At 51.8% G+C, this 26737-nt stretch overlaps 1 protein-coding gene across 1 annotated transcript in view; it reads left to right on the top strand.

Moving 5' to 3' along the window:
* Window positions 1-6571: 6571 nt before the first annotated feature.
* Window positions 6572-26737, top strand: part of MUC21 (mucin 21, cell surface associated) — a 39108-nt gene continuing 18942 nt past the window's right edge. The window contains exons 1-2 of the mRNA XM_036356264.1: window positions 6572-7420; window positions 7693-7802. Coding sequence (XP_036212157.1) covers window positions 6572-7420; window positions 7693-7802 — 959 coding nt within the window. The remainder of the gene's footprint in view (window positions 7421-7692; window positions 7803-26737) is intronic.

Below are 26737 nucleotides of genomic sequence, written 5' to 3'. Positions count from 1 at the left end.
AACTGATGAACGGAGTGGATCCAGAGACATGGAAGACCTTGTATGCAAACAAAACAAACAAACAAACAAACAAACAAACAAACAAACAAACAGCAGTGGGAAGTCGCCTCTAATCATATCAGGCTTGAGTCTTGAACATGAGCTTGATTGGTAAAAGGTACATCGCAGGAATTCTGCAAGCGCTGTTGGCAACCTGATCTTCACGGGTCTACTGTCCATTCTTCCCCTTTTTTGGTGTGTGTTAATCTTCACTCAAGGATATTTTTGCATTGATTTTTAGAGAGAGTGGAAGGGAGAGAGAGAGACAGAGAGAAACATCAGTGTGAGAGAGACACATCAATTGGTTGTCTCCCGCACAGCCCTGAGCAGGGCTGGGGATCATGCCTGCAACCGAGGTATGTGCCCTTGATTGGAATCAAACCTGGGACCCATCTATGCGTGGGCCAATGCTCTAACCACTGAGCAACTGATTAGGACATTTCTTTTTTTTAAGTGTTTTTTGTTGTTGTTGTTGTTGTTAATCCTCACCTGAGGTTATTTTTCCATTAATTTATAGGGAGAGTAGAAGAGAGAAAGAAAGACAGAGAGAAACATCAATATGAGAGAAACACATTGATTGGTTGCCTCCTGCATGAGCCCAAACCAGGGCCCAAGCTGGGGAGGAGCCTATAACCAAGGGACATGCCCTTGACTGGAATCGAACCCGGGACCCTTTGGTCCTCAAGCCGACGCTCTATCCACTGAGCCAAACTGGCTAGGGCACATTCCTTTTTTAAAAAACTGAGGTACACTTGACCTCTAACATTACGTTAGTTAGATAGGTGTACAACATAATGATTTGCTATTTGCATCCATGTGAAATGGTCCCCGGCAAGCCTCGCTGCCCTCGGCCGAGGCTGTAGCTTCAATCACACACACCGGGCGGACAGCAAAGCGTCCGAGACCCCTCGGTGCCTGCAGTCCTCCTCCCCTTTGGGGAGATTCTTCTCCTTACTCCTTGTTTCTCCCCGATTTCTCCCACGTGGAATCTATATAGTCATGTTTGTCTCCTTTGCTTTTGTCCTTTATTATCACATGCTTATTATGTGCAAACACTATGCTGGTACCTTTAAGCACACCATCATTTCTTCCTCGAAACAATCCAATGGGAACTTAAATTTCCAGCTCCATAATGAGCTAGGAGTTTTGACTTAAAATACCCTGAAAAGCTTAACATGGTGGACTTGAAGTCTTCTTAAATGAACCAGCGAGTTGGCAGGGAAATGAGGAACGCTAAAAGCAAAGACTAAGTTAAGATAGGAAGCCAAGGCGTAAGGGGCGTACTGAAGCCAACTTTGGCCAAACCAGGTGCACTGAACCTTCAGCAGCACCAGCCAGGGCAGGACCCTCACAGCAATCTGAACCCTGCAGGGAGAGTGCAGACTACAGCCCGCCCCGCCCCCCTCCCTCCGCCCCCGGGAAAGGCAAGTAAGATTGCTGGTCTCTAAACGTGGTGCAGGGAAGGGAGAAGAAAGGGACATATGTCAAGAAATAGCTGTAACCACAATACTTCACATGGTTTGCAGCCCCAAATCATGGGTAATTCAAAAGACCTCAAGCCTAGCATTTAATTCAAAAGAATTCTTGAATGATAATGCCTCCGTATGCCTGGCCCAAGCATGCAAATTCTTTGTGGAAGATCAGATGTTCACCTCAGGCCTCACGGAGCTTCTACAGATAACATTACAAGAAAAGTAAATTCGTAGTCATAGCTGTCAATCACTAATGAAAAGAGACGCCAGGAGTGACAGCCAGCAGGAAGCCAGCTGCACGGATGGGCACTGGGATGAGCATACCCAGAGCACAAAGCCACGGGCTTACGTGTGTCACAGCTGTAGAGCTGACCACAGATGTCCGCTCTCCATTTCAACAATAGAGTCCTCAAGTTTTAGCTGAGTGTGTGTCCACCCACCTAGACAGTGTGTTTCCGTATCTTTGAAGCTGTCTGTAATGATGTGACCATATTCTGGCTTATGGTGCATAAGCAGACAATAATAACCTCTCATGAAGTTATAAAACAAGATAAAATTAAAATACTTGATAACATTAGGGTATGAGTTGGGAAATGGTAATAAGAATTAAAATGTGCCGAGGTCCTTGTATTGTTTTGAGGAAGAGTAAAACATGAGTTACACTTAGACTATAGTAAGTACGCACGTGAAGTTCTTTTTAGGATGACCTCTCACAGGTGCGATCTGGGCTGCAATTCAGGACCCGTGCGATTCTAGAGGGAAAGAAGGTTTCTTTCTCACACTGCTGCTATTTTTTAGCCACAGAATAGGATTGCTGTGAACCCAGGACCCAACCCATCACTGATGGCCCCTTGCCCTCTGCCTCAGGAACTGCCCATCACGGCCGCCAGGACATCTGCGTCTGAGCCTTTCCCAGTGCACCCATCTCTTCCGGACTCCGACTCACTCATTCCAAAGTCCCGGGTGTCTCCAGTGCCTCCCGCTTGCCAACTCCTTTCTAACAGGTCTCACGTTGGGGATGCTCATTCAAATAAACGACCACACTCACTCCGTGTGGAACTCCCATTGGTCCCACACCTCCTGCCCTGGCCACAGGATGTCTTCTCCATGAGCTCCCCAAACCTCCCACGCACTTGGGTGTGACCAGTCATGCTCACTTAGCGGACCGTGTGTGCTTTCTGCTGCTGCGGTCTTCCGTATCCGGACCCAATGGGAAGCTGCCGGCGGACTAGGACTAACAGACTTGAGTCTCCTAATGTGGCCTGAGGCGCACCTACTGGGAGATGCCTCACTGGCGCTTCGGAGAAGGAACATCCGTGGATCCCAGAGTGGAAAAGCGCCTATGGATTCCTCTGAAAATAGGCAAGGCGGGAAGTCCTGTGCTTGAAGTCATACGCCCCCTCAGTCTGACGGGTGACTTGTTCTTGCACATTCAGCACTCTCCCCACGCCCTCAGCCCCAATGCCCGGGACACCGCCGAGAGGGCTGCATTGAGCCCTGCACCCCACTTCCCCTGTTCACTCATTAATTGTTGAAGGCCTACTGCTCACCAGCCTTCTGCCGTACATCTGCCTTCTGCCCATAACCCAGGGCCCAGATCTTTCATTACTGCTCTCCTTAGAGTCTCCTATTTCTGTTTGTCCCCTTAGCTCAGTTCATTAGGGCATCTTCCCTGCTAAAAGAGAAGGCCCACAGGACTCCCTGACTGGGAGAAAGAAGTAGAACAGGTTTCTGGCCCCATCCCTGCCTCAGAGGGTGGGTCCCTTCCACTCTGACAATCTTGATTACCTTGTCCCATTCTGCTTCCTGCTGCAACCCAGCCCAATGCCCTGTCTAGTGTGATCATGTCTTTCTCCTTTCTCACCTTCCTCTTGACCCCTAGTCTATGCCTTCCCAGGCTCAGTATTGTTTTGTTAGCTGCTCAAAGCTGACAGAAGAACAAGTCACCTTCTCGACTCCTCCCCCACCCATCTGAAGCTATAAAGGCCCCTGCAGCTCTTCCATGATAAAGAGGGAGCAGCATCGCATGGAGAAAGCTTAAGGAACCCAGGCATCCAGTCTCTCACCCCACCTCCTAGCTCACGGCTCTTCCAAGAACACATACTTAGGAGACCCCAGCTCCTGGAAGCGTCAGCCTTCACCTCTTCACCCGGAACTCTCCTTTCTCGAGAATACTGCTCTTTGCCTTCTAGGGCTTGGCTGCATCTGGGATCCACGCATCTTGCTTTCTGGACACCAAGAAGCAGATCGAGATGCAGACAGGAAGCCCTCCCTTAAAGTATTGGCTACTATTACATCTCCTGCTTTTAGGACATGGTGAGTGATTTCCTTAAAAGCGGGTGGTCTGAGAATCTTTGAGGGACTGCAGAGCGGTGACCACTCCCAGGGTGGCTGCGGTGGTCCTCCATGTGAGCACCTTCATTTTGTTCCAATCACTCCAGTCTAACAACGAATGACCTGGGAGGCCCGCAGAGCACAGCGTTAAGACTGGTCTCAGTGCTTTGGGTGAGCTGTTTAACTTCTCTGTGCCTAGGTTTCTGCATCTATAAAACAGTAATGACTTATGTGATATGGCTGGGGCAGGGGGAGTTAAATAGTAAGGACAGGAAGAGTTATCTACTTTAAAAAATATCACTCATCTATATTCTACAAATTTAATTTCTCTCCTGTTCCTAACCTGATTTACATCATCCTAATCAGCCTCAGACCAAGGAGAATAGAAGTCAAGAGTCAAAACAGACTCCCACCCTGTCCCATAGCCCTGGCACTCAGACCTCAGAGCTCCTAGTGCACAACCAGAAAGCAGGACTTCCTAGAGAGTTCATCATTTGGAATCAAAATTAGGCCTCTTATCATTTTGACTCACCTGTTCTCCAAAGCTTCTCAGGTCAAAGCCACTCTCTCCCACATGTCACCTCTACATGTGGTCATCTCCGTTTCCTATTTAGTTTTACTCATGATTCTGATCTTACCCCCAATTTCCATCCTATTGCAGAATTTGGGGACCTTCCCAAAATAGAGCTATACTCTAAACTTATGTTACTTGAAATAAAACTGAGGGAAAATACACACATGCAGAGTGAGGTGAGGAGCACCCGTGTCCCAGGCAGCAGTGAAACGAGCCCCAATGAGATAGATGCAAACTCAGGGAGAGGCCGCGTGTCTGTCCTTCAGGGTCTTGAGGGCAAACAGTGGGCACAACCTAAACTCCAGCTGAGCCTCCCTACACCTGTGAGTATTGATTTATGGCCCTTAATTGGGGCAGATCGTGCACATTTAACCTACACATAACCTGTGTGTGTGTGTGTTTTTTTAATTAAATATTGTTCAGATTATTACATTTGTTCCTCTTTTTTCCCCCCATAACTCCCCTCCATCCAGTTCCCACCCCACCCTCCACCCTATAACCTGTTCTTCTCCAGCCTCTGCCACAGTGGTCAGGGGCCCTTGGCACTCCAATGCCAATAGAACCACTCACCCATTAGGAGAGACAGATAGCTGGCCCCACCTCAAACTCTGATTCATTCAGTCTGGAGTGGTTTGTGTAGACATCTTTATTTTCTACTAGGGGCCTGGTACATGGATTCATGCACATTGAAAGGAAATTAATTAGAAGAAATACTTTGATATCGTTATTTGCCCTTTCTCTATAATAGAAGTGTCAACCAAATTCATGATTGACAATGACAGATGGAAACACATGCATGCAGTTGGTGCCAGTGAGAGCTTTATATGTATCACGCATGCGCGAGTCAGCTTAGCCTTTTGTAGATATAGAATAAACTTGCTTAATTAGACCTGCTTTCTGATGTAGCTAAACTTTCTCCAGCCCAGTGAAGCACCCCAACTTCTCTTTTAGGTAATTGTCAGCAGCACAGCAGTAAATATCAACACGAAGCAGATTATTATTGTAGATCATGGAGGGAGAACAAAGGGTGAAATATTTAACTGCAGCAGTGTTTGACTATATTCTGTGCAGTGAGAAAACCTGAAGTCATTTTCAAGGTCCACCATTTCTAACTTCTTTTTAGTCAGATCAAGTTCCTAAGCTTTCTAAATCTCCGTTTTACTGCTAATGAAAAGAAAATAGGATTTCACTGAGTCTACTATCTACCTATTCCAGGACTTCTGTGAGGATCAAATGAGATGAGGCATGGGAAAACGCTTCACAGACATTTACTTAAATTGTAAAATGTTTGCACCTGGCTATAGAGCAAGTCATGTTCCTGGGCTGAAGAAACTGCAAGGAGGCTAGTTGCTAGGGAGAGGAAGCTGGGTGTTGCTACATGATGTCATTACCCAGATGGTTGGACACTTAGCATATTAGCCTTTTATATAGATAGATAAGCTCTCCAGGTGACCCTAATGTAGGTGTTTTCTGAATAACACTCTGAGAAATATTTTCCAAGGAGGGAGCAACACTACTTTAAGAATGAATGAATATACTCGTTTCACCTGGTCCTATAATTCCTTTATGATAATTTTAATCTGTATTAGATCTTGTATAGAAGATTTTGGAATAAGCTTATTGCCAGTGAAACTAGGTCAGCTGCTCTAGCTGGTTTGGCTCAGTGGATAGAGCGTTGGCCTGCGGACTGAAGGGTCCCAGGTTCAATTCTGGTCAAGGGCACATGCCTGAGTTGGACGCTCGATCCCCAGTAGGGGGCGTGCAGGAGGCAGCTGATCAATGATTCTCTCTCATCACTTATGTTTCTATCTCTCTCTCCCTCTCCTTTCCTCTCTGAAATCAATAAAAACATATTTAAAAAAAAAAAAAACTAGGTCAGCTAACCCTGGTGTTGGGGCTGGGTGGGGAGGATGACAGAGTGAGGAAGCTACTAGTAAAGGTGCAGGCTCAACAGCTTGGGTTCAAATTCCTGTTCTACTACTGACCAGCTATATAAACTTGGGCTAGATTCAACATCTCTAAGCCTCCATTTCTTCATCTTAGCTGGTAATAGTAATAGAATCTATTTCATTGGCTTGTGTGAGCATTAAATAGAATTACCTATGTAACAAATTTAGACCAAATGTTGAGCAGAAAGTATATATTCTCTCAAATGTGTCATCATTTATCAATATCATCAGGCAACAGCACAGCCCCCACCACTGGATCCAGTGCTACCACCAGTGGCAACAGCACAGCCCCCACCACTGGACCCAGTGCTACCAACAGTGGCAACAGCACAGCCCCCACCACTGGACCCAGTGCTACCAACAGTGGCAACAGCACAGCCCCCCCCACTGGATCCAGTGTTACCTCCAGTGGAAACAGCACAGCCCCCACCACTGGATCCAGTGCTACCACCAGTGGCAACAGCACAGCCCCCACCACTGGATCCAGTGCTACCAACAGTGGCAACAGCACAGCCCCCACCACTGGATCCAGTGCTACCAACAGTGGCAACAGCACAGCCCCCACCACTGGATCCAGTATTACCTCCAGTGGCAACAGCACAGCCCCCACCACTGGATCCAGTGCTACCACCAGTGGCAACAGCACAGCCCCCACCACTGGACCCAGTGCTACCAATAGTGGCAACAGCACAGCCCCCACCACTGGATCCAGTGCTACCAACAGTGGCAACAGCACAGCCCCCACCACTGGATCCAGTGCTACCACCAGTGGCAACAGCACAGCCCCCACCACTGGATCCAGTGCTACCACCAGTGGCAACAGCACAGCCCCCACCACTGGATCCAGTGCTACCAACAGTGGCAACAGCAGAGCCCCTTTACCTTCTCCACCTGGGATGCAGACAACTTCCGATGTGCTTAGCATAAGTGCTGCCACCTCAACGAGCAGCATGAGGCCCGAAGGGTCCCTGAAGCCATGGGAAATCTTCCTCATCACGCTGGGCTCGGCTGCAGTGGCTGTGGGGCTCTTCGCTGGGCTCTTCCTCTGTGTGGTGAGTGCCTAATGAGCAGGGAAGTGCCTGGGGAGGAGCAGCAGGAACGAGGAAGTGGTCTCAGGAGCAGGGGAGCCGGGCCGGGGCTGAGCAGGGAGGAAGACAGAAGAAGCCACCGTGGAAGAGGGAACTATTGACTGGAGAGAAAGGACTGGAAGAAGGAGAGGGCTGGAGGGCCCGAGGTTTGAAGGGGAGGAGACTCTGGAAGGCGTCCGTAGTGAAGACCTGTGAGAGGGGTACAGTGTTGAAACTATTCTCCCTTCTTGTTCTAGAGAAACTCCCTGTGCCTGAGAGATGCCTTTGACGCAGCTGTCTACCATCCCCACGACCTCCACGTGGGCCCGGGCCCCGGAGGGAGGGAGGGCTCCCACTGCAGGCCGAGGTGGAGGAGACAGGGGTCCTCCGCAGTCCTGGAGATGAGAGGGCTGCACCCAGGGCCCTGAGCAGCTGGCCAGGGCCACACCTTCCTGGAGGAAGCCGGCCTGGGGGGCGGGAGACCCGAGTGTCTTGTTCATCCCCAGGAGTCCCCTCACAGCGCTGTTGGGATCTGCGACAGCTTCGGGGAAGACACTCGCTCTCGGCTGCTTGTACCAGACATTGGAGAGAGGAGCCACTCTTCCTTGGTCATTTAGCTAAGAAATAAACACACCGGAAGGAGCTCAGAGCCTGTGAGTGAGGGAGTGAGTGGGTGAGAAACTGTTGGGAGCACTAACTCCTGAATCCTGCTCCTGCGCCAGCTGTGGGAACAGGTCCTTCTCTGCCAGGGGCTGTGTCCCGTGGACACCGGGCGTTAGACAGAGACATGAGGAGTCGCTGTGAGGCTATAAGAGAGTCTTTATCGCAGAGCAGTAGCCACTGCTAACAAGGGGCCATCAGACAAAACAGTTCTTCAAAGGTGCCCCACAAGGTAGCCACAACACGGGAGCCCAGTCACACAGCAGCCCCTGCTAATACAGTACACACACAGGAGCCCCGTACACAGCAGCCCCTGCTAATACAGTACACACACAGGAGCCCCGTACACAGCAGCCCCTGCTAATACAGTACACACAGAGGAGCCCTGTACACAGCAGCCCCTGCTAATACAGTACACACACAGGAGCCCTATACACAGCAGCCCCTGCTAATACAGTACACACAGAGGAGCCCTGTACACAGCAGCCCCTGCTAATACAGTACACACACAGGAGTCCTGTACACAGCAGCCCCTGCTAATACAGTACACACCCAGGAGCCCTATACACAGCAGCCCCTGCTAATACAGTACACACACCGGAGCCCTGTACACAGCAGCCCCTGCTAATACAGTACACACCCAGGAGCCCTGTACACAGCAGCCCCTGCTAATACAGTACACACACAGGAGCCCTGTACACAGCAGCCCCTGCTAATACAGTACACACGCAGGAGCCCTCTACACAGCAGCCCCTGCTAATACAGTACACACACCGGAGCCCTGTACACAGCATCCCCTGCTAATACAGTACACACACCGGAGCCCTGTACACAGCAGCCCCTGCTAATACAGTACACACGCAGGAGCCCAGTATACACAGCAGCCCCTGCTAATACAGTACACACCCAGGAGCCCTGTACACAGCAGCCCCTGCTAATACAGTACACACACAGGAGCCCCGTACACAGCAGCCCCTGCTAATACAATACACACACAGCAGCCCTGTACATAGCAGCCCCTGCTAATACAGTACACACACAGGAGCCCAGTCAAGCAGCCGCCCACGGGCTGGTCAACAACACATCTTCATACCAACTGAGGCAAAAGAGGCTTCTTGCCAAACAGTGAGATTAGTATTGGGGTTGTAGAAAGGTGCACCTGCACTTGCCTGCAGTACAATCACAGTGTCCTTGTTTTTGCACCTGCATATGGCAAATTGCCCTTGAACATCCGGTGGGCTCTAGACAGAGCCCCCACTCAAATTGCCATGAACAGCTGGCGTACTCTGATTAGGGTCCCACACTCCACCCCTTATGCCAGATAGTCTTCTAAGGGGTACCCTGGCCTAGTTGCCAGCTCCTTGAATACAGAGCCTACAACAATACCAACTGTAGCATGTTAGGAGCAGTATTCCTGCCCTATAGTAAAACTCACGAATGCCTAATGCCATGTCCCTGACAGTCCACCCCACCAATCTTGGAGGGGTCATGCGGGAGGGCCTGTATGGCCTGTACTTCATTCTCTCTTTCAGGGCACTGCTTACATTCCCAGGGCTGGACCCAGGGGCGTGACTGTCACTTACAGTCGTACCCGCTTCCCCAGGGGGATAGGAGGGCCCTTCCCTAGTAACAGACCATGGCCAGGTCCACACTCCCTGCCCCCCTCTGCCAAGGGGGAGGCCTTGGGTTGCAGCAGCTCGTCTGTTGCTTTTACCTGCACTGCAGTGTCTGAGGAAGCCTCGTACAGACCCTTCCAGCTGAGTCTTTCCGGCTACGCGGGTCCCCACAGGGGGCGGGGCCTACTAGTCACTGCTGTTGTGCCATCGTGGCAACTACAAGGACAGCCCAGCTGTGCGTTCCAATGGCCAAAGTATCCAAACGGACAGTCACAGCCGTCCATGTGGCTGGGCTCTTCCCCACCTGCCCGGGCCGTGTACCACCTGGTCTCCGGGAGGGGCGGACCCTCTCCGAACGGACTAGGGAGCACCTCCTTCACAGGAGTGTCATCCCTGCACAGGTCTCAGATGTCACAGGGCTTGCAATCCCTGGGACAGGCTGGTCCTCACCGCGGCGCTCTGTTCCAGAGAGGCCCCCACTTTGCTAAAGGTGGGGTTTGTGCCGCTCCCAACATGGGCTGGTCACACAGGCCTGTAAAGCAGCACTCATGGCTGCCCACTGTCTCCCAACAAGAGAGCATCAGCTCCCAGTTGCCATCATCACTGGGACCAAAACCTGATGGGTACCCGTCTCCGCCCACTTGGGCGACTGCCCTCTTGGCTGCTAAGCATCCTCTAGTTCTGGGGTTCAACCCCACGTCGCCCCCTTCCATGACAACTGACAATGGCGTAACAACGGCGCCAAGTGGGGACTGAACACTCGCCAAAACCCTAAAAGGCCAACATAGGTCTGTAACAACTCCTGGCAGCTGCGTTCACGTTCTGCAAGAGAATCAGAGCTAACACAACATCGTTACCACATGGAACATTGGCCCCGGGGGAGGCTTGCCCAGGCCACTGCACAGTGGTGCCGCCCTCCTGCCGGAGTTGGGTGGTCCAGGAGATCTGCTATGGCCTGCACACCGGAGGGTGACGGGGGAGGCACTTCATTCCGTTCTCTGCAATCCTCGGTCAGTCGGGGCAGTAGCTGTCAGGCACCGGAGGCTGCAGGACTGCCTGCGGCGGACGATCCTCACCTTCTCCAGTGGCAACGCCGCCTGTCCAATCTCCCCAAGATGCACGCCTGCACGGGAGAGAGCTCCTTGGGGCACACAGACAGCTCTGCCTCCGCACCCGGCTGCATGGGCAACGGGGCCGGATGAAGACGATATGAGAAGTCGTAGGTGTGTACGAGAGTCTTTATTGCAGGCCAAGAAGCCATTGCTAACAAGGAGCCATCAGACAAAGAGTTCTTCAAAGGAGCCCCACGAAACAGCCGAGCAAACAAAGTAGCCCCTGCTAATACAGTTCACACACAGGAGCCCTGTACACAGCAGCCCCTGCTAATACAGTACATGCACGGGAGCCCTGTACACAGCAGCCCCTGCTAATACAGTACATGCACGGGAGCCCTGTACACAGCAGCCCCTGCTAATACAGTACATGCACGGGAGCCCTGTACACAGCAGCCCCTGCTAATACAGTACATGCACGGGAGCCCTGTACACAGCAGCCCCTGCTAATACAGTACATGCACGGGAGCCCTGTACACAGCAGCCCCTGCTAATACAGTACATGCACGGGAGCCCTGTACACAGCAGCCCCTGCTAATACAGTACATGCACGGGAGCCCTGTACACAGCAGCCCCTGCTAATACAGTACATGCACGGGAGCCCTGTACACAGCAGCCCCTGCTAATACAGTACATGCACGGGAGCCCTGTACACAGCAGCCCCTGCTAATACAGTACATGCACGGGAGCCCTGTACACAGCAGCCCCTGCTAATACAGTACATGCACGGGAGCCCTGTACACAGCAGCCCTTGCTAATACAGTACATGCACGGGAGCCCTGTACACAGCAGCCCCTGCTAATACAGTACACACACAGGAGTCCCGTACACAGCAGCCCCTGCTAATACAGTACACGCACAGGAGCTCTGTACTCAGCAGCCCCTGCTAATACAGTACACACACAGGAGCCCCGTGCTCAGCAGCCCCTGCTAATACAGTACACACACGAGCCCAGTACACACAGCAGCCCCTGCTATTACACTACACACACAGGAGCCCAGTACACACATTAGCCCCTGCTAATACAGTACACACACAGGAGCCCTGTACACAGCAGCCCCTGCTAATACAGCACACACACAGGAGCCCAGTACACACAGCAGCCCCTGCTATTACAGTACACACACAGGAGCCCTGTACGCACAGCAGCCCCTGCTAATACAGTACACACACAGGAGCCCAGTACACACAGCAGCCCCTGCTAATACAGTACACACACAGCAGCCCCGTACACAGCAGCCCCTGCTAATACAGTACCCACACAGGAGCCCTGTACACAGCAGCCCCTGCTCCTACAGTACACACAGAGGAGCCCAGTACACACAGCAGCCCCTGCTAATACAGTACACACACAGGAGCCCAGCACACACAGCAGCCCCTGCTAATACAGTACACACACAGGAGCCCAGTACACACAGCAGCCCCTGCTATTACAGTACACACCCAGGATCCCTGTACACAGCAGCCCCTGCTAATACAGTACACACACAGGAGCCCTGTACACAGCAGCCCCTGCTAATACAGTACACACACAGGAGCCCTGTACACAGCAGCCCCTGCTAATACAGTACACACACAGGAGCCCAGTACACACAGCAGCCCCTGCTATTACAGTACACACCCAGGATCCCTGTACACAGCAGCCCCTGCTAATACAGTACACACACAGGAGCCCTGTACACAGCAGCCCCTGCTAATACAGTACACACACAGGAGCCCTGTACACAGCAGCCCCTGCTACTACAGTACACACCCAGGAGCCCTGTACACAGCAGCACCTGCTAATACAGTACACACACGAGCCCAGTACACACAGCAGCCCCTGCTAATACAGTACACACACAGGAGCCCTGTACACACATTAGCCCCTGCTAATACAGTACACACACAGGAGCCCTGTACACAGCAGCCCCTGCTAATACAGCACACACACAGGAGCCCAGTACACACAGCAGCCCCTGCTAATACAGTACACACACAGGAGCCCTGTACGCACAGCAGCCCCTGCTAATACAGCACACACACAGGAGCCCAGTACACACAGCAGCCCCTGCTAATACAGTACACACACAGCAGCCCCGTACACAGCAGCCCCTGCTAATACAGTACACACACAGGAGCCCCGTACACAGCAGCCCCTGCTAATACAGTACACACACAGGAGCCCCGTACACAGCAGCCCCTGCTCCTACAGTACACACAGAGGAGCCCTGTACACAGAGCCCCTGCTAATACAGTACACACAGAGGAGCCCAGTACACACAGCAGCCCCTGCTAATACAGTACACACACAGGAGCACAGTACACACAGCAGCCCCTGCTAATACAGTACACACACAGGAGCCCAGTACACACAGCAGCCCCTGCTAATACAGTACACACCCAGGAGCCCTGTACACAGCAGCCCCTGCTAATACAGTACACACCCAGGAGCCCTGTACACAGCAGCCCCTGCTAATACAGTACACACCCAGGATCCCTCTACACAGCAGCCCCTGCTATTACAGTACACACCCAGGATCCCTGTACACAGCAGCCCCTGCTAATACAGTACACACCCAGGATCCCTGTACACAGCAGCCCCTGCTAATACAGTACACACCCAGGATCCCTCTACACAGCAGCCCCTGCTATTACAGTACACACCCAGGATCCCTCTACACAGCAGCCCCTGCTAATACAGTACACACACAGGAGCCCCATACACAGCAGCCACTGCTAACACAATACACACCCTGAAGCCCTGTACACAGCAGTCCCTGCTAATACAGTACACACACAGGAGCCCCGTACACAGCAGCCCCTGCTAATACAGTACACACACAGGAGCCCCGTACACAGCAGCCCCTGCTAATACAGTACACACCCAGGAGCCCTGTACACAGCAGCCCCTGCTAATACAGTACACACACAGGAGCCCTCTACACAGCAGCCCCTGCTAATACAGTACACACCCAGGAGTCCTCTACACAGCAGCCCCTGCTAATACAGTACACACACAGGAGTCCTGTACACGCAGCAGCCCCTGCTATTACAGTACACACACAGGAGCCCTGTACACAGCAGCCCCTGCTAATACAGTACACACACAGGAGCCCCGTACACAGCAGCCCCTGCTAATACAGTACACACACAGGAGTCCCGTACACAGCAGCCCCTGCTAATACAGTACACACCCAGGAGCCCTGTACACAGCAGCCCCTGCTAAAACAGTACACACACAGGAGCCCAGTACACACAGCAGCCCCTGCTAATACAGTACACACCCAGGAGCCCTGTACACAGCAGTCCCTGCTAATACAGTACACACACAGGAGCCCTGTGCACACAGCAGCCCCTGCTATTACAGTACACACAGAGGTGCCCTGTACACAGCAGCCCCTGCTAATACAATACACACACAGGAGCGCAATACACACAGCAGCCCCTGCTAATACAGTACACACACAGGAGCCCAGTCAAGCAGCCGCCCACACTGGTCAATAGGACATCTCTATACCAACTGAAACAAATGAGGCCTCTTGCCCCGTAGGGGCTCCATTGTCTGGGCTGCAGAAAGGCACGCCTGTGCTGTGGGTGCAGTGTCCTTGCTTTGGCACCTGCGAATTGCAAACTGGCCTTGACCTGTCGGCGCACTCCGGTCAGGGTTCCCACAGTGCGTGAGAAGTAAACACGCCCGAAGGAGCACCCAGCCGATGCGGAGGCTCCCAGCTCTAAGGGAAGCCCACGGGGGAGCCCAGAGGCCTCGTTGTCCCCATCCTCTCCTCCTTTCTCACTCCGGCTGCCAGGGGAGTGAGAAGGCAGGGCCTGGGCCAGGCTTCCGCCCACTGAGCGGCCTGGGGCGCACAGGTGATGGGTGGCACAGACTGAACCCAGGCATGGGGCTGGGGGTGCAGGTGCTGTGGGCAGGTGTGTCCCCTCCGATCGCAGTTTTCAGGGCCTCATGTTTGCTCTGGGCCTGGGCTGCTTGGCTGGGTGGCCGGCTTCTCTCGAGTGCGTCCTTCCGAAGCTGCCGGAAGGCCCTATTTTACCAGCAAGGCCTTTCTGGCTACGGGCTAACCTTGAGGCCCCTCCAGGAGGGCAGCACAGGTGCCGTCCATGGCGCAGGGAGCAGGCCACCTGACCTCCGGCGCTGCGGGGCACAGGGAGCTGCTTGGGACAGTTGAGGTGCTGCAGATCCCGACTGTGCGACAGTGGACAGTGTGACAGTGGACAGTGCGAGGGCTCCCCTGGGACAGAGCCCTGGGAGGGAGGGAGCGTGTGCTGGTGGCTTCACTGCAGCTCGCAGGGTGGGGACTGCCTTGCCTTCCAACACTCACTAGGTTCCTCGGCTCCATCAGCAGAAGCTGAGGCCGTGCCAGGCACAGGCGGCCCAGCCACCTGAAGGGACCCAGCAGCCACAGAAGCTGAACTGAATCTCCTGAGAAGGAGAAAGGACAATGGAAAATAACTGAGATGAGGCAGGGCAACCCAGGCAGGTAGTTAAACATGTAAAACGCGCTTTTTCAAGTTAAAATGGTAATAGACAAAGTGAAAAAGATTGGCCGCGGTTGAGAACACTAGGAGCCTGTCCGGGAGTTGGGCGAGACTGCAGTCAGAGCCAGTGCACGGGTGGGGCCTCGGAAAAGGGGGGGTGGGGGTGGGGAGCTGAGGACGGGCTCAGGAGGGCCCACTGCGAGCAGCAGGTGCAGAGCCCAGCAGCAGGAAGAAGAGATGAGAGGAAGTGGAAGGTAACAGAGGAAGGACTGGACCCTCAGGTCAAAAGTAAACACAGCTCAGTCAGCACACTAAACACCAAGGACTTGCCTGTTCTAAACAAGTGAACTGTGTGGCACGGAAGTTATATTCAATGACGTGACTAAAATATTACCAGGCGCTATACAAGTGTGTAAGCATTAACATTTCGGTTTCTAAAAATAAACAACAAATGACTCAAAGCCATGAGCACTTGGCGACAGAAGAGCCGAAAGGGAGGAGGCGCGGGGCAGTGGCTCCGCTTGTGACTAACTCACTGATTACTCTGCAAACACTTCGCTACTCCCAGAAACTGGTGTGTCTGTGGAGTGTGAGCCCTGGTTACTCAGCCTCTGTCATGGGTGCCTCCCGGAGCGCCCTGCTGCTGCCCGGGCGCCGTGCTCTGCTGTGGCCCTGCCCGTGCCCGCGGCGAGGCTGCGTGCTCTCCGAGGTGCTCGGAGGCTTTCTGAAGAATTTGTGCAGGTTTGGGGCGTTTTACAGGAATCACTGTCCAGATCTTCCACGTCCATGGACATGTATTTGCTAAAACCGAAGGGTGTGTGTGAGAAGTCCTCTGTGGCCGGGGCAGCAGCCACGTTTGCTTCCCTCGCTCCCGGCAGGGCCACCGCCTTTCTTTCCGGCCCCTGTTATTATGGAGCAGTGGCGGGATGTGGCAGAAATCTCTCCTAACTTAGGCACCATTTCACCCAGAGGAGGCTTCATGCTTTCCCGCCTCCTACAGATTCCTCTAGGGGCCACGTGGTGTGTAAGAAGCCGGTGATTTGGGGACCTGTTAAGATGTTATCTAGTCAGATATATTGTAGAGTGAAGTACAGGAGAAACAAAACTTCTGTTTAACAAACTCTCCTCTCCCCTTCGTGTCAAAGAATGTGTCCCCTGAGGGGCGGGACGTGTGAGCAGAGCGGAGACGCCGTGGCAGGGCCGAGGCCGCCCACCTTGCCCGCTGCCATTGCAGAATATTCAGGGTCTGTGAAAACTAGCGCCTGACACGCCGCTCTGCGAGGAGGCCGGCTCACTCGCGGTCTGGGTGGCAGTTGTGTTTCCGGCGATTTCCAGGAGAAAGATGCTTCTCGCTCCACATGTACTTCCCGCGGATTCATGTTTCATCTGGAGATGGAAGGGCACAGAGGGCGTGTGGCGTGTGCGCTGCGAGCACGGGTGAGGGACTGAACTTCCGGCTTCCAACCTGAAGTCCGAGGCCCGCACAGACCTGGGTCCCCAGGCCCCGAGCTCGCCTGGAAGGCGGTGCGGGTGGGGCGGGGGTGGGGGTTGGCTCGGAGCAGTCCTGCAGTGGGGAGACTAAAATGATGCGATTGTTTTTTATATTAGGTAGGTTTGTGTTTCATATTTTCTTAAAAATATGGAAAAACATTTCATAGAAGAACATTTTCATTCACTTTCACCAAAAGGTTATTGAGGACTATAACTTTTAAAAGCACATAAACATGTCTTTTGGTGCATAAACATGCGCAGAAAAACCTTTTAAGCAAAAATATATTGCAGCTAATTAAGTGGGGCAAGTAGCGTGTCGGAGAGCAGGAGGCCGCGAGCGCCGGGCAGGCGGTTCGTGCTGCCAACGGGAGACCCGGCGATGCTGCAGCGCCAGCATCCCCTTCAGCCGTTCAAACAGCACCAACACTTCTTACTGTTCCAAAGTCTGTACTTACAACAGGGAGAAATTGCATTCAAAAATGATTAAATTTGTGATAGGAAGTTTAGATTAAACATAAACCATAAGGAATACGTAGTTTTTCCTATGCAGATGGTGGCTCAGACATTTGACGAAGTCTGAGCCTCGTCCTGAGACCCTCACCTCCAGCAGGGGACCGCGCGGTCGGGGCCACCTGGACGCAGGTGGGTCGCAGGTGGGTCGCAGGCAGGACCACGTGGCTTGTATTTCACAGGAAAGCTGTTCCTTTTGTCTGAGGTGTTTCCTGATGACTGTCCCATGGGAGGCAGCTCCGAGGCTCCCTGCAAGGACAAGGACTCGGCTTGGACGGAGGCCCAGCGGGAGCCGGGGAAGCACCGCGCCTGGGAGGCTGGCTGAGGGCCGGGCAGCGAGTCAGGAGCCTGGTCATTTTCCAAGTAACGTTCAGCACCCGAGGCGAAGGATGAATTTCAAAACCACACTCTGTTTACTTTGCACAGACGTGGGCCCCTGGAATGCCTTATGGCGCTGTGACACACTAATTCTCGCACCTGAGAAAGCAAAAGTTCCCGCCCTCGGCTCCTGGCCTCTTCCCTGGGTGTGTGTGCAAGCACAGGCTCTGAAGCTGGCCTGCTAGTTTAGCTCCTGACTCATTAGCGTGTGAGTCTGGCCGAGTTACTAGACTCTTTCTCTGTGACCCGGTCTCCTCCTTCTTTCTCTGTGACCCTTGTGTCTCAGGGTCTGTGGATGCAGCACCGGCTCCGGGGCCAATGGGGTGGAAGGGAGTGGGGTCCTCTTCCCCCGCCCGTTAGGAGTGCGCCTCCCTCAGCGGGAGATCCTTGGAAGGAAAAATCCAGCCCTGAGATGGCCTTGAAAGTGAGCAAGGCGGCCACCTCCTGTGTTGAGGCCATGGCATTGTGACGTGCTTACGTGCTGCCAGCCCGCCGTGCACTCCTGCCACCCCGATATCACCCCCCGGGAACCACGGGTCATAGCTACACATCATCGCAGGCTTTGCATAGAAGTAGACCAACCACACACTATGTGCTCTGGGACCTTTCGCTGTTGTTAGTCCTCACCCGAGGATATTTCTCCCATTGATTTTTAAAGAGAGTGGAAGGGCAGGAGCAAGGGGGGGAGGGAGAGAGAGAAACATAGATGTGAGAGAGACACATAGATTGGTGCCTCCCAAGTGCCTTCCTACTGGGCCTGGGTCGAACCGGCAACCTAGATACGTGCCCTTGACTGGAAATCGAACCTGGGACCCTTTGGTCTTCAGGCTGGCGCTCTAACCACTGAGCATACCATCCAGGGCTCCAAGAGACCCTTTTTTTTATTTTTTGACAAGAAAATAAATTATTATTCATCAGTTAATGTTGTTCATTAGATTCCACATATGAGTGAGATCGTGTGACACTTACCTTTCTCTGACTGGCTTATTTCACTTAGTGTAATGTTCTCCAGGTCCATCCATGCTCATAGAAGCGTCAAACAGACTGTCAGACCTCAGAGGGAAGGCAGGAGAAGGTAGCATTTGAAGAGGGGGGGGGGCGGGGGAAGAGATCAGCCAGTGAGCTCATATGCATAACCTATGGACACAGATGGTGGGTGGTGGGGAGCTGGGGTGGGGGCTGGAGGCAGGTGGGAGAGATCAATGGGGCAGAGAGGGGACATATGTAATACTTTCAACAGTAAAGATTTAAAACACACACACACACACACAAGAAAATAAATGATTAAATAGTACGCCGAGGTGAGTGGTATTCCTAGGCTGTTATGGGAGCCAGGAGGAGGAAGGGCCTACCTCTTCCTGGGTGAGTCAAGGAACCCTTCTTAGAGCGATGTCACATGAGCAGGAGTGCATCGGGTGAACGAGGTGGAGAAGGGACCACAGGGAGGAGTGTGTGCAGATGGAGAGACAGCACAGGCAAGGGCATGAAGGACGGAAGCCACAGGACATCTCAGGAAACCATGCCAGGTCAGCATCCCTGGAGACGGGCTGAGACAGCCTTTGGTTGCCTAGCTACTGGGTTTTAGTTACCCAGATTCCGTTTTTAATTTTTTTAAGTTCCTCGTGGTGCCGCGGGCTGCTGGTGCTCAGCCCTCTCTAGGATCTTCTTCAAGAGCTCTGTTCTTCAGATCTCAGTTCAATGTCACTGCTTCGCAAAGGCTTTGTCTGGCTACACCTTAGAGCAGCGGTTCTCAACCTTCTGGCCCTTTAAATGCAGTTCCTCATGTTGTGACCCAACCATAAAGTTATTTTCGTTGCTACTGCATAGCTGTAATGTTGCTACTGTTATGAATCGTAATGTAAATATCTGATATGCAGGATGGGCTTAGGCGACCCCTGTGAAAGGGTCGTTCGACCGCCAAAGGGGTCGCGACCCACAGGTTGAGAACCGCTGCCTTAGAGTGTGTTCCTTCTTCCCACCTGCTAATGTCACATGACCTTGTTTCCTTTTCCGTATAGTGTTTTCCATCAGTGGAAATTATTATATTTATTAATTCGTTTCCTTGTTTATTGTATTTATTTCCCCATTAGAATGTAAGCTTTATGAGGGCAGAAACCTTCTCTACCTTTTTTTTCTTCATTGGCTAAGGTATTACATATGTGTCCTTTTCCCCCCATCGCCCCCCAACCCCCTTCACGCCCTCACCCCCGGTGTCTGTGTCCATAGGTTAGGCTTATTTGCATGCATACAAGTCCTTTGGTTGATCTCAAGAGACCCTTTTAAAAGGAAGTGAAATGAAAGCCAACATCTGGCACGCAATTCACGGCCTCATCCCTCACCACAGCCTCCCTGCCTTTGGCGGGACGCACCCAGGAACCAAGTCAGATCAGGGAGAGCAAGTCGTTACATTTTTGTCCTTGCACATCTGACCTGCAGTGTCAAGTTCAGCCACCGCTCGCTGGGAGGCCTAGAAATAGGGGTCATGGGTTAGGCCCTGGCCCATTCTGAGCCCTCGCCAAAGCCAGGCCGGACCAGCGGCTGACCAGGCCCTCCCCCTCTCGCAGGGGGACCACGTGAGAGCCTGGAGCACAGAGGAAGGAGCCCCGGACCGGCACCTGGAGGAGCCTCCGTGTGGCTGCTTCTTCAGGCCCCAGAGCGCCAGCTTCCCTGGATGAACACCTGCTGACCTCTAAGATCCATTTGCTTCCTCTTCCTCTTCCTCTTTCCTTCTCTACAGGCGTCTGCTTTGAAATGAGGCATACACTCAAAGCAAACAGACTTAAGATCATTTCTGGTTCAAAGGGCGGGTCCCTTCCTCCCGGCACGGATCCCCTCCTCGCCCCTCCCGGGCCTGCCCCCTCGGCTGCCTTTGGGGCAGGGGACCTCTGTGCCAATAGCACAAACGGCAGAGTCAGGCACAGAGATGCCCCGCCCTGGGCAGGGAGGGCCGGGGCTCTGGCCGGTATAAATGCCTCGGACAGACGTGCTCATAAGAAAAGAGAAGAAAACGAGAACAAACTGGGACCATTTGTGGAGCTCCCCAGCCCCACCCGGAGGCCGCCTGGCCCTGACTGGCCTGGGAGTTCCACGACTAGACTTCCCCTGGAGGCGCGGTACCCCCGGCCTCCGCAGCCCACCCTTCCTCCCTCCCAGGCTTCTCCCTGGGGACTTGCCCGCTGAGTCATCTCAAGATGGGGAGAGGGAATGTCCCTCCTGGTGTCCCCGGCCTGTGGCGTCTGCTCTTTGGACTCCTGGGTAAGTGACTACGAGCTGGTGAGGAGAGGGATGGGCAGGCCGCGGGTCTGAGAGGTCCCAGCCCGGGTGCAACTCCTCTTCCAGAAGCAACGGTGACCTGCTCGCTCTCGTGGCCAGTCCTGCAAAAGCCAGTGCTGCCTGGCCTCACGGAGGGCCCTGCGGCGGCAGCGAGGCCCTGCGTAGGGGGCTCACTTCGCTGCATTTTGCACAAAGTTTTGTTTTTAACTGGAACATCCTAGTTCCAATAGCATTCTTTTAAAAAATATATATATCTTTATTGATTTCAGAGAGGAAGGGAGAGGGAGAGAAACATCAATGATGAGAGAGAATCATTGATTGGCTGCCTCCTGCATGCTCCCCACTGGGGGTCAAGCCTGCAACCTGGGCATGTGCCCTGACCAGGAATCGAACCCTGACCTCCTGGTTCATAGGTCGATGCTCCATTGCTGAGCCACGCGGCTGGGCCCAATAGCATTCTTAATTCCAAATCCGAGCCAGGTTCTGAGCCTCCAGTGAAGCGGAACTATCCCTTCCGTGAACCCCGCCTGGTGTCCACCAGCCTTCCCCCCTCAGAGTTCCTGGGAGACGCAGGTGGAGGCCCTCGAAGCCGGCGGGTGGTTACCCTGGAAGGAGCAGCCCCCGGGCTCAGGGCCGCAGTGGGGCCGAACTGACAGCCTGAGCTGGCTCCACGGCTCCTCTGGTCTTTGGTTTCTTGAATCAAACTGTCTTCCTTCATTATCTGAGGCAGGCTTACCCAGCGCAGGTCTCCGTTGCCTTTGCTATTGGAGGTCAGGTCAGAAGGAGGAAGGCGGGGAAGAAAGAAAGGGTGCAGGTTGGATGAGGTGGAGGATTGGGGGCGGTCCCCCTTTGCTCCCCAACATGTCCCATTGCATCCTTTTTGGATTCGCTCTCTCTCTGCTCCAGCTCTCCCTCCTTTAGGGCTGGCTCTGTCCTTCCCGACTGTGAGCCCCACATCCTAGGGCTTCAACTGTTCCCTCCCTCCCAGCGACTCCAGACCCACCTCTAACCGTGGGTCCCTGACTCCTGTCCCACCCATCCGATCGCCTCAGACCAGGCACGTCCTCCCTGGGGCCACTTCACGGAGCGGGTACGCTGGCAATGTGGCAGCCCTGGGCCGGGGCACGGCTACAGGAGAGCGCCCTCTCCCCCAAACGCCGCAGACACGCACGGTTCATCAGGAAGAGAGAAGCGTGCCAGGTCTATAGAGTAACCCTGTCACAAGGAGCTGCAAGGGTTAACCACTCCCATGGAGCCCTGGTCCCTCTCACCCTCTGCCTCGAAGGCCCTCTCAGTGGGTTTGCTCCTCTCCCGTCCTTTCTGCCTTCACGGGTCTCGACCCCTCCCATCAGCATCCAAACACCGGGCATAAATATCCCTCAGGGAGGTCCAAGGCCGGGTTCTGTGGCCGGGCAGTGCTGAGGCCCTTGCCAGCTCCTGGGGGGTCTAACCCGAGGCCCTGGGCCCTGGGTGGTAAGGACTTCCACCCTGAGACCTGCCTCATCCCTCCCAGCACTGCCTCCCCCCATCTCCTCCCCACCGTTAGCTTCCTTACCTTCCTATCTCCACTGCTCACCACCCACTTGCGCGTGAACTTCCTTTGGGTTCTTCCACTGGTGACAATGTGCACTCTCGCACCGGAGCCCAGCTGCAGGCTCCAGTCCCCGCTCCTCAGGCTGCCCTGGCTTTTACCTCCTTGTAAATGGCATCTTAGGCCATCCCTTGTCTGTTGTTGTTCTGGTGTTTTTGTTTGTTTTTTAAAATATTTTTATTGTTCACAGTATTACAGATGTCCCCCATTTTTCCCCGCACCCCCACCCCCGGACTCCTCCCCCTTCACCAGTTTGCTCTGGTTTTCGCCTCTGCTTCAGGAAGGGGTACTGACTTCCTTCTACTCAAAGGAGGCGTGAACTCCTGGACGCCCCCGCCCCCATATTCCATCTCACAGCTCCCCTAAATGTTTATATCAAGTCTTTGGTGTTAAGTCAATATGTACATTATGATCACTATACCAGTCATGTTTATAGCTGAGTTATACATTGTATTATGAGTACTCTCCTTTCTTTCCTTTTAAAAAAAATATATTTTTATTGATTTCAGAGAGGAAGGGAGAGAGATAGAGAAACATCAATGATGAGAGAGAATCGACTGGCTGCCCCTGCATGCACCCCACTGGGGATGGAGCACAAAACCTGGGCCTGTGCCCTGACCCGGGATTGAACCGTGACCTCCTGGTCCATAGGTTGACGCTCAACCACTGAGCCACGCCGGCTGGGCAATAATAGCCCATTTTAAAATTTGCTTTGCTTTCTTCACATACATCAATTCACCTAAAGCCGCCAGCAAAGGTATAGACTTCTTTTCCATGCGCCCGAGGCATCTATCAGGTTCACTGTTCCTCTCAGAAAGCCCCCATTTCCCTCTTGTAGATCCCTATCTTGTTTCTTGTTTCATTTTCTCATTTTGATGCAGGACTTTTTCTAGAAGCTTCCCGAGAGAGGGCTCATGGTAAGAGATTGTTTAAAACCTTATGCACTGTTAGGGTAATGCTAAGCTGCTGTAACAAACAGATCCATGACTTAAAAAACAACAAATTTAAAAGTAAAATACACTTTATTATAAAATTAAAACAAAGTAAAATAAAATAGACTTTATCAGAGGATGGTGGGACCTCTGCTCCATGTAGTCATTCAGGGTCTCAGGCTGAAGGTGGTTCTGCCATCTTCTACAAGTGGTTCCAGTGTTGTCATCCTTTCAGCCAAAGGCAAGGACGCAAGAACAGAAATCAAAGAAAAGAGATTTCTTCTTAAGCAAGTGAAGTTATATACATCACATGCCTTCACAGTCCTCTGGCCGGGGCTTCGACATATAGCCACACCCAGCTACAAGCAAGGGTGGGAATGTGCACGGGAAGAAGAGACAAATGCATCTAGCAGTGTACAGACCTTACATGCCTGAAAATGTATTTATTCCAGTCACACATTTGTTCAGAGTTTAGCTGGTTATAGAATTCTAGGTTGGACACTGTGTTTCCTCAGAAGTTTAAAGTCATTAATTCACCGTTTCTAACACCTAGATAGTGAAGTCTGATATTATTTCAAATACTCATTGTTTCTCTGGAAAATTCGGATTTTAAAACAACTAGTGTTGCTTTAAAACCTCATGATGTAGTGCTATAGTGAGGAGCTTACAGTGTCACTTCTGGGAAAATTTCTTGCATTTCTTCTCTGAGAATTGCCTCTGATCCATTTCTCTGTTCTGTCTTTCTGAAATATTGTTTGGGTGTTTGACCTCCTGGATTGACACTTTATTAGTTTTCTGTCTTCCAACTCTGTCACTTTATTCTTCTTCTGGAAAGCCTCTGAGGTCTTCTAATTCTTCTAGTGAATTTTGAATTTTAAATTTTTTCCCAAGAGTTCTTTTTTGCTTTTGGCATGCTCCTTTAAAAAATAGTTTGCTGCCGAAACTGGTTTGGCTCAGTGGATAGAGCGTCAGCCTGCGGACTGAAAGGTCCCAGGTTCGATTCCGGTCAAGGGCATGTACCTGGGTTGCGGGCACATCCCCAGTAGGAGATGTGCAGGAGGCAGCTGATTGATGTTTCTCTCTCATCGATGTTTCTAACTCTCTATCTCTCTCCTTTCCTCTCTGTAAAAAATCAATAAAATATATTTTAAAAAAATAAAAAATAAATAAATAAAAAATAGTTTGCTTTTATTTTTGTTTTTTTATGGGTGCTATATATTTACTTATTTTGTTTAGGACATTTGAAATTGTTTTGCTTTCTGCATTGTCTCAGTTTTCTCTGAGTTCTGTTCATAGAATGCTTGTTTTGGCATTTGTATTTCAAGTTAGAGGTTTCCTCAAATATGTGGTCATCTCAGAATGTCTTTTGTGTTTGAGAGTGAGGCACTAAAGTGATGCTAGAAGCTCTGTGTTCGGGGTGGAGCCTGCTAACTTATGGACTTAGCTCCAAGGGCACTCGGCAAAGATGTGGCACCTTTGGTTGGGAAGACCCTGGAAATGTCAGTGTCTGCAGGTCTTTTCTAGTGTGGGGTGACCTCCACACTCTGCTTGGAAAGAGCAAGCGCAGCTGCCAATGAGCTAGGAGCTGGGGAGGGCGAGGACAATGAGAGCTTCACAGCTGAGAATGGGTCGCACACGTTCAGAACAACTGACCCTGACTTTAGCAGTACCTGGGATCCACGGACCAGTCTCTTTGGTGTCAGTATCTCCAGAGATAAAAGCCCAGGCTCACATGAGGGCCAGAGGTGTATTCACCTCAGTACTTGAATAGAAGGAGGGATAGGGGATTGAGATGGGTTCTAGCTGCACTGTATTTCAATCTTCCATTCTGTATCTAGTCACACATCACACCCCATATCTTCCGAGCAATTCCTGACCCTTTCAGAATTCCACATAAAGAATAACGGACCAGTCAGTGGTGACTCTCGCGCTTGAAACAAGCCTTGTGTTGAAGCATTCTCTGTTCTTTGGGAGAGTCACCCTTCACCCACCCGCTGTCCATTATCTTGAAGAATGTTTATATATCTTCTGCTGTTGTTATCTCTCCAACACTTTGGCTTTATAGAGTTATAGTTTTGTTATTATTTTACTTCAGTTCTTCTGGGAGATTCTTAAACCTGCATGCATACTCATTCACTTTTCCGTTCACTTCAGTCATGGTCTTCCCAGCATGCAGATCTGCACTCAATACAGTAAAGTGTGGCCTCCATACTGTCCCTCAATCCAATGCACACTTCTCAGGTCCCATCTTACTTGATCTCTTTGCAACAATCAACTCAGATACCCACCATATTTTTCTAGAGCCCCTCATCTTTTTGCTGTCTTCATATAACCTTGTAGTTGTCTTCCTTCCTTCTCGGTCTCACTCATGAGTTTCTTTTCTTCTCTCTGACATCTGGATGATGGAGCACCCAGGGCTCCCTCAGCAGCTGCTGTCTCCCCACAGACGCTCTCAGCCAGCTCCGTGACTTTAAGTCAAGCTGTACTCACCTGGCTTCTACCTGTTGTTTGACCTCTCAACTGAGATCAAGGCTCAAGCATCTAACCAACCAGACACAGTCTCTTGAATGTCTAATAGACATATAAAATTCCAAATGTCTAATATTTCCCACCTCTGCCTCCTTTCTTATCCATCTGAGTGAGTAGAACCAATATTCAACTCTTTGCTAAGCCCCACAACTAGGAGTTTCCTTGATTTCTCTCTTTTCCTGTCAATCATCACAGCAGCTGTCAACACATCCTGCTGATTCTACTTTTCTAATTTGAGACATACCTTATATTGGCCCACTTAACTTTATCTCCACTGTTACTGCCCCGTCTAATCAATATAATATAGACCTCATCATGAGAAAACATCACACAAGCCCAATTTGAGGGACATTCTATAAAGTAACTGACCTGTAATGTTAAAAAGATCATGATGAAAAATTATTTGACAGTGCAATATACAGCTCTTGTAACACAGAAATCTATACCTGAAACCTATATGATCCTATTATCCAGTCACCCCAATAAATTTTAATTAAAAAAGAAAGAACATTTGATATGGTTAAAAATATTCCAGCCTCATCGGATTTTAGTTAAATGAATTAATGCATATAAAGTGCTGAGCAGCCTGGCCAGTGTGGTTCAGTGGTTGAGTGTCAACCTATGAGCCAGGAGGTCATGGATTGATTCCCGGCCAAGGCACATGCCTGGGTTGTGGGCTCCATCCCCAGTGAGGGGTGTGCAGGAGGCAGCCGATTCTTATTGATGTTTCTAC

This window comes from Myotis myotis, unplaced genomic scaffold (genome assembly GCF_014108235.1).
Source record: "Myotis myotis isolate mMyoMyo1 unplaced genomic scaffold, mMyoMyo1.p scaffold_m19_p_26, whole genome shotgun sequence".
Taxonomy (NCBI): Eukaryota; Metazoa; Chordata; class Mammalia; order Chiroptera; family Vespertilionidae; genus Myotis; species Myotis myotis.
Note: the sequence above shows the minus strand (reverse complement) of the source record. Positions and strands in the feature narration are given on the sequence as shown.